This window comes from Halichoerus grypus, chromosome 4 (genome assembly GCF_964656455.1).
Source record: "Halichoerus grypus chromosome 4, mHalGry1.hap1.1, whole genome shotgun sequence".
NCBI classification, from domain to species: domain Eukaryota; kingdom Metazoa; phylum Chordata; class Mammalia; order Carnivora; family Phocidae; genus Halichoerus; species Halichoerus grypus.
The window spans coordinates 186,773,499-186,788,375 of NC_135715.1; the positions used below are offsets into that span (position 1 = coordinate 186,773,499).

General features: G+C 37.2%; 2 protein-coding genes across 10 annotated transcripts in view; one reads left to right on the forward strand and one right to left on the reverse strand.

Moving 5' to 3' along the window:
• Positions 1 to 14,877, forward strand: part of GIGYF2 (GRB10 interacting GYF protein 2) — a 146,869-nt gene that overhangs the window by 55,750 nt on the left and 76,242 nt on the right. For 8 of the 9 annotated variants that reach the window (XR_013447430.1, XR_013447431.1, XM_078071460.1 and 5 more), the window contains 2 exons: positions 3,579 to 3,690; positions 4,561 to 4,601. The exons of the other annotated variant lie outside the window; for it this stretch is intronic. Coding sequence is in view for 6 of the 8 variants with exons in the window: in XM_078071460.1 (XP_077927586.1) it covers positions 3,579 to 3,690; positions 4,561 to 4,601 (153 nt within the window). In the remaining 2 variants the exon portion in view is untranslated. The remainder of the gene's footprint in view (positions 1 to 3,578; positions 3,691 to 4,560; positions 4,602 to 14,877) is intronic. 9 annotated transcript variants of the gene reach the window in all.
• Positions 10,860 to 14,035, reverse strand: KCNJ13 (potassium inwardly rectifying channel subfamily J member 13). The gene is made up of 2 exons (XM_036109576.2): positions 13,576 to 14,035; positions 10,860 to 11,789 (listed from the first exon to the last, which is right to left on the reverse strand). The coding sequence occupies exons 1-2, from the start codon at positions 14,033 to 14,035 to the stop codon at positions 11,167 to 11,169; spliced, it is 1,083 nt and encodes a 360-aa protein (XP_035965469.1). The 3' UTR covers positions 10,860 to 11,166.

A 14,877-nucleotide genomic window follows, 5' to 3' on the forward strand; every position in this document is an offset into this window, starting at 1 on the left:
GCAGGTGTGGTGATTAATGAAGAGGCTAACTAAAGTTCTCCACTTGTAGGCCAGGTACTATTACCAAGGTATACATGGTTTTTCCTTCTGAATTTGTTAGTCTCTAGAAGAGCGGTTACCTCTGCCACAGAATACTGGGTGGTAAGATTTAGGCGTGTATGCACTTCAGAAGCCCCACAGGCCATGCAGATTCCCACATGTAATTAGGTTCTATTGGTCCAGAATTCATCTGAGATCTTTGCATCTTGGTGGTGCAGTGGTGTTTTGGAGATGGCTCTGGCCTGCTACTTGGGTGTTTCCTGTGTCTTTCTACGGTAGGCTGACAGCAGGGAGAGGTTACACTCAGGCAGCTTTGCCTCTTATGCTCTTTAGGGTAAGTCCTACAGAGATTATTACTCAAGAAGTGTGGCCCACAAGCCAGCTGTTTTATTTTTTATTTTTTTAAAGATTTTATTTACTTGACAGAGACACAGCGAGAGAGGGAACACAAACCAGGGGGGAGTGGGAGAGGGAGAAGCAGGCTTCCCGGCAAGCAGGGAGCCTGATGCGGGGCTCGATCCCAGGATACTGGGATCATGACCTGAGCCGAAGGCAGATGCCCAACGACTGAACCACCTAGGCCCCCCAAGCCAGCTGTTTTATGAGCCTCAAGTCATCACCAACTTTGTGTGCTGCAAATACTAACCAGTCTCTCCAAACAGTCTTTAAAAAAATTCTGTATCTAGAAACAAAGATTGATAAATTTCTCCCTGCTTTGTGATTTCTTTGAAGTAGAGAGCTATCACATATTGTCCTACATTCAGAATTTGAACAGGGCATGTGCAAAAGATAGATACTGTGAGAAAAGTGGTGACTTAATTAACATTGATGTGAACAAATGGCATGAAACTAGCCAAATGAATGAACTGACTTTGGGAAAAACAGTTCTAACACCATTGTTGGAACTCTGATTTCTTTTCTAATGATTTCATAAGACCATTAATCTGGTTTTGTTTTTTTCACTTAGCACTTAATTTTAACTTGTTGGTTAAGTAATGATTATTGCTTTGTTTTGCATGGGCAGGGCTAACATTAGATGATTACTTTGGCTCTTTATTTTAACTTGAGGAAACTTTGATGTGAAAATCGACTGACTTCTAGACTTCTAAATATCATGAACTAGTAAAATTTAAACAAATGGGTGGGGAAACAGTGGTTCCCTTGTTGACAACTCCCCATCAAAGTTGTCATCTTTCTATTTTATCTGGTTAAGATGTTTAATAATACAGCAGATCTACACAGTTGTTAGCCACTTGTCCTCATCATCATTAAAATGAAGTGGGGTGTGTGTGTGTGTGTATTTTTTTTAAAGGAAGTATGTTTTATTCTCCCAAAGTAATCTGGTGAAATCTCAGGCAATAGGGCCGTTCTTTAAATACTTAGCTGTCTGAAAGATTCTTCATGTTATGTATACTTGCTTTTTCTTATATGAGAACTATATTTATAGATGATTATGGTCCTTGTACTTTGAAGATTATTCCTTATGTTTTACAAACTGGAGAGCTCTAGAATCTGATTCTTTTTATGTGCCCATTCGTAAAGCTTTAGTCTGATAAGGAGGACCAGTACTGATGCTAGATAAAACTGGCAGAAAATATTTTGTCTGTGGTTTGCTTGTTTTTCTGGCAACCTGAAGGCTATTTTTCATATTCAAATTTCAAAAATAAAACTCGTTTTCAAGGTGTCATGTACTTAATGGTTTACCTGAGAAAATTGTTCTCTTTAGAAGAGGGGACTTTCACCCTAAAAATCATCATTGTGGGAGATCACCACACTGTTATGTTTGCGTTACACTGGTTTAGGATTTTAGATGAAATGTATACATTTCCTCAGGAGAGAGGTACTGAAACCAGAAGACGTGTCTGGTGTTTTAGATTGCAACGAACTCCTTCATGTAAATGTATTTGCATATTCATGTATTTCTGTTAGGATAACTTGTAGTTAGAATCGTTGGGTCAAATTTTGATAGATCTAACCACATTGTCTTCAGTAAAGGCCAGTTTATACTTGAACACCTAGAGCCTCTCAGCTTTAAGTTGGTGTAAAGTTAGATTGACAAAACTGGAAGGTAACTTTAAGATTATTATAGTCAAGCCTAGTCTTCACTTCCATTTTATAGATAAAGAAATAGATTATCCGGATTAGTTAAAAGGGTGCCCATTGTTTCTAAGATTACCCACATATAATTGTGTGCATTTCATATAAGGTTGTATAAAGTACAACTATATTCTGAGTCACGTTTTGATAAATTTTAAGCAAGAAGTAAAAATCCTACTGGATATTTGCCACAGTTATTTAACTCAGTTGTTTTTAGCTTTAGAATGCATTCATGCTTTTGTTCGAGATTCAGCATCATTTTTCTTTGGGTGGTTTTACACTGTTAAAGAAGTTGAGCTACGGATGATGGCTAAGATTTCATCGAAGTACAGCCCTGGACTCCCCACCCTTTCCCAGTTTTCTGACCTGTGTGTTGAATACAAATGGTGCATGTTAGTCGAGAAAACCTCACATTGCACAGAAAGTATAAAGCTAAAAGTTCATATTGCTTTCTGCCCCCAGACCAGCAGTTGGATTTCCTGACTGTGCAGTTCTATCATTTATACAGGTGGAGTTATTTTTATAAGTATTGTTATTTAGCATGCTTTTGTCATTCAATAGGACAATGTAGATTTCTTTTAATGTCAGTGTTTTATCTTCTGTGGCTTCATAGTGTTCTCCCAATTTGTTTTATCAGAATTAATTAATTTATTGATTGACTGATTAGGTTGTTTCTGGTGTTTTAGATTGCAACGAACTCCTTCATATAAATATATTTGCATATTCATGTATTTCTGTTAGGATAAATTGTAGTTAGAATCATTGGGTCAAATTTTGATAGATCTAACCACATTGTCTTCAGTAAAGGCCAGTTTATACTTGAACACCTAGAGCCTCTCAATCCCTGCATTTGGCACATTCTCACCAGCCCTCTGGTTCATATTCAGTCCTGATACTTTTCTTATTTGAAGACTTGAGCAGAGTGGAAAGAGTGCCTTTGTTGCTGTGGAATATCCTTTAAGGAGTTAGTTCACAAAGTTAATAGACCCTATTAAATTATCTTTTCTTTGGAGTTAGATAAATTATTTTAACATTTATGCTTGGCTTTTATACTTTATGTGCTCTCTTCCCAAGCTCTCCAAATCTCTCATTTTTGTTGAAAATAATCCAATAAAAGGTCCAATTTGTAGTAATAGTTTATTGATCTTCTTAGAATTTCACTGTTGAACTTTTAAAGAACTGAATGTTGATACTGTTTTTTGTTCAGGATTGGGACTGGGACTCTCACATCTGTTTCTAACTTGTTTCTTTCACCCTCCTGTGGTCTAGCCTCTTCAGTGCCATTATTGGTTTCTCAGGTAAAGATCCATCAGGCCTTGCTAAATGTTTAAATGTAGACCTTCTCTTTGTGTAGCGACAGAACTTCAAAGATTAATCTTTGGTGTTGAATATGTGCCAAAGTTGACATCTGAGTATCATTTTTTCTGTTTTCTTATTTTCAGGCAGAGGCAGAGGTGAATGTGGTTTCTACCAAAGAAGCTTTGATGAAGTAGAGGGTGTGTTTGGTCGAGGAGGTGGCAGGGAAATGCATAGGTCACAGAGCTGGGAGGAAAGGTAACTAAAAGATCCAGATCTTGTTTTAAAGGTTTCTTGGTGTAAAAAACATGTTTTTCTGCTTTTTACAGAGGAGATACTTCTGTGCATAGTTACACAATTTCATTTAAAAAAATGCTGCTAATTGAGTATCAAGCTTTAAGAAATTTTTAAATGATCCTTATTTAAAAGAAGCAGCATTCTAGATAGATAGTTTCAAATGTTAGTGCCAGCATGAATATTTCATAGTTAATCAGATTTGCTATTTGATTAGCATTCAGTGGGAGGCATTGACAATTGACATTTTATTGTTTGTTGCTATTAGAGCATCTTCTCTGTTCTTTGTGACTTTATGTGACGTCTGTTGATGAGGGAGGTCAGTTGCACAAAGTTGTGTTGTACGGAGATGGCCACTGTAATGATGGTTATAATGTACTTAGAAACAAGCCAAACAGCTTAATATCAGTGTGGTTTCTTATAGAATGGTATATCCACACAATAGAATATTATATAACCATTAGAGTTAGGATGATTTTGAAAATATTTAATGATGTGGGAAAATGCATTTTAAAAGCAGTATATAAAACTACGTATAGCGTGTATCTAAAATAAATCATGTATCTAATTAAAAAATCTATAATTTATAAAACAAAAAGAACAGTTCTGGGTCAATAGAAGCTAGCTTTTGGTAAGTGAGATAGTGGATATTTCTGTTTTCATCTTTGTGCTTTTCTGTATTTTCCAAATGTTAGGCAATAACCATGCATTTGTTTTATAATTTGAAAAAGAAAGCAGTGCTATTAGACAAAGGGCAGTGGGTGTCACGGATGGGAAGTCTGTTACTCTCAAGTCTTTTGAAATAAGTTTGAAAACTTATTTTATCTTTTCTAGAGGTGACAGACGTTTTGAAAAACCAGGACGAAAAGATGTAGGTAAGGCTTGCTTACTGTTTTGAAGTATTTTTATCTGGATTTCCATGATAATAGTTCGTAACAAGGCTCAAGGATACATTTATTAAAAGTTGACTCAGTTACCTGCACCTTCTCCAGTAGATGGGGTCGTAACATTGCTTGCATTTATAATTCCATGGTTATTTGAGGGCTCTTTTGTATAAAACCAGGGGTGATGGACATAACCATTAGGATTTCCTTTGTTTAACTTTTTAGGTTTGTGTGTTCTTTGCAAGGCATATATTCTTTATTAAGGCTATCTTGTGAACTGAAATTTCAGTCTGTTAACTCCCTTTTCCCAATGTAGATACATCTCACAAGGGGAGAAGAAATAGGGAAAATGCTAATGCTTGTTTTCATATCAGAGAGCATTGAATGTTCTTACTTTAGTTTTTTTTCTTTTTAAGATTTTATTTATTTATTTGTCAGAGAGCGAGAGAAAGAGAGAGAGAGAGTGAGCACAAGTAGGGGGAGCGGCAGGCAGAGGGAGAAGCAGGTTCCCTGCTGAGCAAGGAGCCCAATGTGGGACTCAGTTCCAAGACCCTGGGATCATGACCTGAGCCGAACGCGGAGGCTCAACTGACTAGCCACCTAGGCATCCCAGTTACTTTAGTTCTTTATTCATCTGTTTTTTTTGATGTATGATCTTTGTTTTTTGTTTTGTTTTTTCCTTGTTTCGAGATGAGATAGCAGTCAAAATAAATCATAGTTAAGGTAGTTACTGACTTAAAAGTTATGTAGTAAGAGAACAAGATTTCAGTGTTTGTGGTGAATTAATCAGTTTATATTAAAGAATATAAATGTTAAGATGGGCTTTCTGACTGATTAAAGGTACTACCTTCCAAACTGCCAGTAGGTATTAATGCATGAGAGGAAAAAGAAATGCTGATTCACAATAATGTTGGAGTTATTAAAATCACCATGCAAGTTCCAAATTCCCAGAAGTACCAGAAAAGTTCTCTAGAGCATGATTACATCTGACAAGAGTAAACATTTCTCAAAAATATGTTAAGTATGTAAATATCACTCACAGACTGATTTGCTGATTCTTTTTTTTTTTTTTAAGATTTTATTTATTTAAGAGAGAGAGAGAGAAAGCACATGAGAGGGGGGAGGGTCAGAGGGAGAAGCAGACTCCCTGCCGAGCAGGGAGCCCGATGTGGGACTTGATTCAGGGACTCCAGGATCATGACCTGAGCCAAAGGCAGTCACTTAACCAACTGAGCCACCCAGGCACCCTGATTTGCAGATTTCTGTCTTTTTTTTTTTTAAAGATTTATTTATTTGACAGAGACACAGCGAGAGAGGGAACACAAGCAGGGGGAGTGGGAGAGGGAGAAGCAGGCTTCCCGCTGAGCGGGGAGTCTGATGCGGGGCTCGATCCCAGGACCCTGGGACCATGACCTGAGCTGAAGGCAGACGCCCAACAACTGAGCCACCCAGGCGCCCCTGCAGATTTCTTTTTAACACTAGTAGTTTTAACAGTCAACTTTGCATCACTGTTTTCATATCAAATTCATTTTAGCATATCAGTAATTTAAATTTCTCATTTATTAACATGGCATCGGAATGATCAGTTGTATTCATAATAATGAAAAGTTAAATGAGTGTAGCACAAAGAAATTTGGAAGACTGGGTAGATAACTTATTGTTAGTTGCGTGGCTTTACTTGTATTATAGACTATTGGATAAATACTATCTTGGGATATTTTTTAGGACTTCTCCCATCCTTGTCTGATTCAGTACTTTTTCCAGTGAATATGGAGAGATAATGAGGGGTAGTTTTAAAGAGTATAGGTTTTCAAGTCAGAAGATAACCAGTAATCTAAGTTCTCAGATATTCAGTAGTCTTATAATAAATGGAGGTAAGAAGGCCCTACAGAATTTTTAGGATTAAATAAGAGTATATGGGGCGCCTGGGTGGCTCAGTTGGTTAAGCAACTGCCTTCGGCTCAGGTCATGATCCTGGAGTCCTGGGATCGAGTCCCACATCGGGCTCCCTGCTCAGCGGGGAGTCTGCTTCTCCCTCTGACCCTCCCCCCTCTCATGCTCTCTCTATCTCATTCTCTCTCTCAAATAAATAAATAAAATCTTTAAAAAAAATAAAAAATAAAATAAAAAGTAAAAAAATAAGAGTATATGGACTCATTTATTTGTTCAACAGTTATTGAATTCCTACTCCTGTGATAGGCCTTGTGCGAGGTGCTATATAAATACTCCTTTTCTTTAGATGACAGTGTTGGTGTGTGATCAGATTTTCAAATCGTTCAGTATTTAGAGGGATAGCTGTAGAGTGGAACAACTGGGACTTGAGATCAGAATTAAGATGGAATAAGAGATCAGATCTAATCAAATGGAGGTTTAACAGCAGAAAATGCCAAGGAAGTCTCTCATAAACTCTAGAATTGAAGATATGTAGTAATGGTGTCATAGCATCCTGCTGGGGAAAAGCACAGCCTTCTCAGCTAACTGTGGGCTCAATGTTAAACCAGCAGCAGGACGGTGCCGAGCGCAGCATTTACTAGAACTGAAGTGTCCTCATGAGGCAAGCGCTAGGGACACCCGCTGTCTTTTTATGTTGACACAGGACAGCTTAAGTATTGCGTGCAGTACTGGGGCCACACCTGGAAGGGATCCATATGTTGGAGTAGGATGTTTGGGGCATTTGACCCCCTGTGATGGGGGATGCATGAAGGAAATGGGGCTGTTTACACAGCAGACAAGACTGTGGGCAGGACAGGGTGTGGAGGAGGGTTTTTAGGGTTACTCTCTGCAAATATTTGCCTAACAATCATAAAAGAGGAATTAAACTTGATCTGTGTGAATCTAAAGGGCAGGTTTAAGGAGGCAGAAAATTAGATGTGACTTCCAGAACTTGACACAATCTTAAAAAGGTCTGGTAGAGTTGTCTGAAAATGACTTGGGTTACCTGGGAAAGCAGTGTTTTCCCTGTAAAGACAGTAGCTTGATTTGAACTGTTCGACACATAGTCATACTTTGGTGGTTTGGATAGAGTGTGAAGTTCCTTTTTCATCATTATTTTAACTATATTAATTCAGTCTGGGTAATTTCCCCACTCTCTATTAAAAAACAGGTTTTTTTCTTTGCCCTTATACATACATCTTCGAAAAGATGAGTTCCATAAAGCTAAGTTTATGTGAAGTGGTAAAGAATATAAAGAGTTTTTCTTACTAAAATATCAGGGCAAGTTTCACATATATACAAATCATAGTGGATTTTACTGAATGTTTTTTGACAGGATGCTTACTTCAGGTTGTATTAACTGCTTATAATTCTGAGCTTTTCTTTTTATAAGTAATCCACTTCCGTTGAAAATATTATAGATTAAAGAAATCTCATAATTGTATCTTGCACTCTTCAAGAATGGCAGTACTAAAGTAATTTGTTGGGACAGAGTGATATATTGGTCAGTTGTGAGATGTTCTATGATACCAAATAATTTGAGTATTAAAGGTCCCAGAATGACTTGTTGGTTTTAAAATTAGAGTTGGTTCATATCATATATTTGCTTCTTATATGGAGAGAAATGGGTGTGTTTACAGACATCTGGGCAGGGATCCTGCATATTTCCTGTGAACACAATAAGGGAGAGTGTGGAGGTGGAAAAGGCCTGTAACATTGGAATTATAATTGCTATTCAGTAGGAATTGGTTGCTGGAGAGGGGGAGATCAGGTCCAGTGATGATCTTGTAGTATGATTCTGTGAGGATGAAATTGGAAGATCATTAAGAAATAAAAATTGATCCAGTTGATACCAGAGGTTCAGCCCAATGTGATATCAATTAGTGCATTTTGGTGTGAAATACTTTAAAGTAGACATAGCAGCTTTTGCTTACAAGGCTGCTGCCAGGAGTAGGTATTATGGGCTTACACATATATAAAACTAGACCTTATGATTTTTAGTAACTACTTGTCTAGTTTGTTGGGATTGTTATGCTGTCTGTATTGGTTTTCTAAAGCACTTCTAAAGTTAATTCCAATGTGGTCTTCCTAGTCATGTATCCAAGATAGCATCACTGGGCTCCCAGGTACCCCAGGTTAGTGAGCTATGCAGCCAGGAATTAGAGCCGCTGTTCCCACCTCCCAGGACTTTCCCCCTCTTTCAATTTGCACTTCCTTCTCCTGAAAGGATAATGATATCTTGGCAGAAAACTTAATCCTTAATGTAGAAACTGTGATTCTCTGAGGTAAGTGGAAGAATCATGAACAGTGCTTTCAGAAGCTTTCAACCACCTAGACAGAAGGTTTTGATTGCATTTCTTAGTTGTTTACTTGTGAAACATTTATTAAGTAGCATTAGTTTACCAACAGAGTTGTTTTGGGGTGTGTGTAGTTCTGGAAGTCACATCTAATTTTCAGATGCAGAGCTTATATATACATAGTGTACTTTTTGAGAGTTCTGTGACTTGAATGGAGAACATGCTGTGTCTGCAGGGAGACTCATCCCAGGTCTTGCTCACTTCCTTGTGTTACTTTGAGCAGCTTCACTTAACTGGTGGAATTGTGATCTGTGTAAATGATGTAGAGCTCTTAGGAAAAAACATACCATATAAATTTTTTTTTTTTTTTTTTTAAAGATTTTATTTATTTATTTGAGAGAGAGAGAATGAGAGAGACAGCACATGAGAGGGGGGAGGGTCAGAGGGAGAAACAGACTCCCTGCCGAGCAGGGAGCCCGATGCGGGACTCGATCCAGGGACTCCAGGATCATGACCTGAGCCGAAGGCAGTCGCTTAACCAACTGAGCCACCCAGGCGCCCATACCATATAAATTTTTGATACTACTTTATTTTCACAAGTTAGGTGAATCTGATTACTTTATTATAGAAATAAGAATTCTTGCTGTCTGTAGGTATTACGACAGTCCTGGGTTGGAAAAAAAGTCTGTTGGTCTGACTAGCATTTAAGAATGCCTAAAGTTTCCAAATAGCAAAAGTTTAAAATAATTAAGTTTCTGTGTCCTTGATATTTTTTTGCTGTATCGCTCTTAGACCACTCCAGAGTTCTTTATTTGCTTTTCCTTTTGGTCAAAGAGTAGAAAATGTGACTTACTGCTCTGTCCTACTCTTCAGGACTGATTGCCTATACTAGGCTCGTGTTTATTTCATGGGATGATTCCTGGCTGGATCATTACCAGTGGGGAGGGTTAATCTTTCACTTTTCTTATTAAACCTGAATAAGGGGAATTTCAGAAAAGAAGAGCAGCCATGAATCTACTTGAATTCTGATAGGGTGTCTTTTTTGGTTTTTGTTTACTTTGAGGACAGTTTTTTTTTTTTTTAAGTCAAAATGAAAAGTACGCAGAGAATGGTTTTAAGTTAAACTGGAGGTAAGGGTAAGGGTTCATCTAAGTATATGTAGAATAAAAATTGAAGCAGAGAGAGCATAATTTTCATGGAGTATTAGACTTGGTAAGAAATAATAGAGTTTATCTAGTCCAACCTCCTACTGGTGAATAAACACTCATTTTGTGTTTATAGAAAAAACTATTTGAAGTTGGAAACAGGAATTTGGGTTTGAAAATACTTTGTTGCCTAATTTTTTTGCTTTATCTATTGGAGATGTTTTTCCTATTTGAATGATATGTAACTAAACCTTTATATCTACAAAAACTTAAATATATTTGCATTTATGTGTTACTTAGGGTGTCATGTTTTTTTATATCATTGAATAGATCATAGGTAAGAAGAGAATGTTTTTACTTAGGTCAGAAGCCATTCAGATGAGTCGTTGATTATAATTTTTAAATCACTATTTGATTATTATACAAGGTAGCTTTTAGTAGATAGAATTTTGCATCTCCTTACAAAAATACCACCTCATAGGTTTAATTCAGGCTGGATCTCTTACTTGATCTGATCAAATACGTGAACATGTGCATGTGTTTGGATATCATGCTCAGATGCTTTTAGAGCTGTGTATAAATCTATACTTTGCTGTTTTTGTGTGTGTGTGAATTTTTGTTCTTAGATGTTAAAAATTAAGGGGGTAATACTTACTCCAGTTTTGTAGTATGAAGAACCAGAGGAATGATCTTTGTTGTCTTGAAAAAATAACAGTTTTAAAAGGATGTTCATTAAATATTGTGAAATCATCATTCTACCCAGGGAGCTAGGTTTAAGACTAGATTGTCACTTCAGCTTGCAGATGAAATGAGAGATTTGTGATTGATTTTAGAGTTTGGCTGTGTTAAACTTAATTGTCCTGTTTTACCTTCATTAGTGGTATCATACCACCTTATTATAAATCCACCAACATTTCTGTAATAAATATCTGTCATGTTGAGATGCATTGATTTCAGCAGTTAACCACAGATACAAACTTGTAAGGTAGAATGTTATATTTCCAGAATGTGATTGTTAGCTCAGCCATTTTTATGGGCATAGGCTTGATTACCATGATGTAATCAGAGAGATGTAATCAGCATTTAAAAAAAGAGAAAACATGAGATATGAAGGAAAAGTAGCTGCATAACTGGCTGGGTATATTTAATACATTAAAAAATAGGGTGTAATGGAAAGACGTCTTATTCTGTCAGTCCTGTTTCCGAGATCTGAAAATTGTCCATGCTTTGTCCATTGATACGGATGTCCAGGTCAGTCCTGTTTGGGCTCTTGGAGACTAGAGGAGTTGGAAGTTCAGGAACAGTCTTGTCAAAATTCTCCATCTTGATTTGATATTCACCTTTGGAACCCCGGGTCAACAGAGATGCAAAACAGTGATGTAACATGATCTCGGAGGGTAGGTAGGACGTCCTCCTTTGGCATATTTCTCCAGTGCCTTCCTGCATTGCTGAGAGGAACACAACTAATTCGAAGTGGGGAGGACTTTCATGCCGGAGCAGAGTAGCCAGAGGACTTGATGGTATAATGGAGTGATAGTAGGTTAGCGGAAAGATAAAGAACGGACATTCCTCGGAACTGATGCCATCAAGGTGGAAGTCCACACTGGTCTGGTTGAGTTCACCATTTTCCCTTTCTTGATAGAGTACAGCTGAGACCCGGACACTGGTAAGAGGGCTAGGTCGAGTGTTGGCTACTTGGAAAATTAGATTAGGTTTGCCATCTATGTGAGCTACTACTGCTAAGTCTGTAAAGCGAATTGAGAAAGCTCGATTTTTTGGCCGGGCAATCTTCGCCACAAAGGCACCTAAATTAGAAATCATTGAATTTTTTTTAGAACGAACACTTGAAATATGAATACCTTTTCTGAATGAGAAGGGTGTATCAAATAGTTACACATTTCTTCATGCCATGCCTTCCAAGTGAGTCAAGAATTGATGAACACATTAATTTGGGTAGTCTCATTTGCCTGAAGAATTTTTCAAAATGTACATACACCATTATTTTAAAACTATGATTTCAGAAGGGTTAAGCAGAATTCATTTTGTTACATAGAAATGTAACTTTGTATTCTCATTTCTCAACAAAAATCAAAGAATGGTCATTTATTACATTTCTGCCCCCACTTAAAAAAAAATAACAAAATAAATGAAATTCATTTGTAATGAGATTATTTCAAATTGAAGTAGAAATTAGATTCAGAGTAGAATGATTTGGGGTAGGGAGGGTAATACATTGAGCAGTTTTTTAACTTTGAAACTTATATAGCCCCTCCTCCCCTTTTTATTTTAGAAGGCTCTGGCTCTAAGGTGATTTCAGTGTACCTTTCAAAGTGCATCTTCTGTGTGCCCCTAAGCTGTAGGTCAGGATTTCTTAACTACTTTTGTGCCACAGATCTTGTTGGCAGGCTGGAGAGATCTGTGGACCTCTTACCAGAATTATGCTTTAAATGCATAAAAATAAAATACATAATGAAGGAATCCAAATATACTGAAATTGAGTTGAACATTTAAAAAATTATAGTACCATGTGTGCTTTTTTAATGCATTAAACAAAATACAGTGGCGGGTTTAATAGTGTACTTTTGAAGTACTGTAGTGTGATAGGAAAATACCTGATTTCTGTTTGTATCAAAGTTACCAGTATTGCTGATACCAATAAAAACCAGTATTGCTGTTTTTTGTTGTCTGTGTTTATAGTGTAAGGAAATGGCAATTTTCAGTTAGGGGCAAGTGAAGAAAGATGCAAGTTTTTCCTAAGTTCATGGATCCCTTAAATTTTATCTAATGACTGACCCAGTTTAAGAACTCCTGCAGGGAAGTTAAGTGATTTGTTACAGATTATAGAGCCAGTTGGCAGCACACTGGACTTCATTCCAGATCACCCTTCATTTGGCCCTTTACTTACCTTTTCAGATTATTATTGCGTAGTGTGTTAAAGCCAGGTTTTCTTATCGATTTGTTTTTTTATTTTTAAACTGTATATATATCACTTATAAAAGTGACACTAGCCCTCCTTACTTAGAGGAAAGTCTTACGTGTTATCAGGTTTATAAATAAAATTTCATAATCTTTGTGGCCACATTTCCAGTAAGGATGTGTATACTTACTTGATCTCTAAATATAATGCTGACTATTGTGCTCTAGGCTCACTGATGATGAGTAAATGTTGAACAGATAAACTCAGAGGAGGAAATTCTAACCCAGTAAAGAGAAAAAAAATCAAATTCCTCTGTTAGGTAAAATGATTGTCAAAATATGCATTTAACGTATTTATCCACTTATTTGACAAAGTATTTAGCTTCTCTGAAAAATGCCTTTTAGACCTTTTGTTAATATTTTTTTGGTGTAAGATGTTACTGCAAGTTAGTGTCATAATGGTCCCTTTTTTCTTAAGGAGTTCCAACAGGTAGAATTTAAGTGTAAGTCAGGTTTCTTATAATTCACCTCTCATTTGGCCATAGACTTTTTTTTTTCAATCTTCGATATTACCTGCTAATAATGCAAATTAAATTATTCTACAACACAGTTGCTTATAACTGATTATCCCCTCTCCAAACCACTTGCAATTTTTTTAAGAACAAAAACAATTACCTGTGATAAAAGCCTCTAGCATGAGGCCTAGGAGCATTTGTATGGCAAGTAAGGCGATTGCACTTGGACAGTCACCACTGGGGAACATGGTACCATAACCAATTGTGAGTTGTGTCTCCAGGGAGAAGGAGAATGCAGCTGTGAAACTGGTGATGTACTTCACACAGATAGTGTGGTTTTCAGGTGGGGCATCATGATCTAGTTCCAGATCACCATTCATCTCAGCTAGAACATACCAGAGCACTGCAAAGACAAGCCAGTGGACAACAAAAGAAGCAGAAAAGACCAACATCATCCAGCGCCAGCGCATGTCCATTAGGATTCCCCAAGCGTCTCGCAGATATGCAAGACCTCTTTGAGCACCATCCATTTGAAGTGTGCTGTGGCCATCCTTGGTGACCATCCTCCGGTATCTCTGAGTGAGGAGAGGAGCAATAACTTTGCAATTACTGCCATCCATCTCAGGCTGTTTTCTGAAACCAAGAATAAATTAATAAGCTCTTAACTGTTTTACAGTTAATATTAATAAATTCTGAGACCTCATTCACTTTCTCCTTTTTTTGGAATGCTTCCCTGGCTACTAGGCAGGCTTTCCTGGTCTGACAGCTCTCTTTTCTCTTCACGCAAGGGGGCATTTATTGACTAAGCCATTCATTTGCTACCAAACATGGCTTGCCTTAGGATATCTCTTATTGTTTCCTGGAATGACTGTTAAAATACTTTTTGGCATTTTAATATTTCCAAGTATATTTCAAAATCCCTGAAGTTTGGGGTTATGGTTCATGTCTCTTTGACACCCCTGTCTCTTTCTTGCACAAGTCCAGGCATAAAGTATTGATTTGACTGAACGTGTAAATAACAACTTTTCATAATTAGTAATTATGGATAATTCATAATTTAAAGAAATAAGTTAAATATATGTGTTCCTCTATGTAAGTAACTAGAAATCATTTGGAAATGTAGTGTTAGGGGCGCCTGGGTGGCTCAGTTGGTTAAGCAACTGCCTTTGGCTCGGGTCATGATCCCAGGGTCCTGGGATTGAGCCCCCCATCGGGCTCCTTGCTCAGTGGGGAGCCTGCTTCTCCCTCTACCTGCTACTCCGCCTGCTTGTGTTCTCTCTCTCTGTCAAATAAATAAATAAATAATCTTAAAAAAAAAAAAAAGGAAATGTAGTGTTGAACTGTCTGCAAATGTTTTGAAGCTAAACTCCACGCTAGGACAGAGTTAAGCTTTTAGAGATCCATAGTTCTAATATATGCTTTTTAATTAACCTATTGAAAGTTTTATGAATAGGCTTTATTT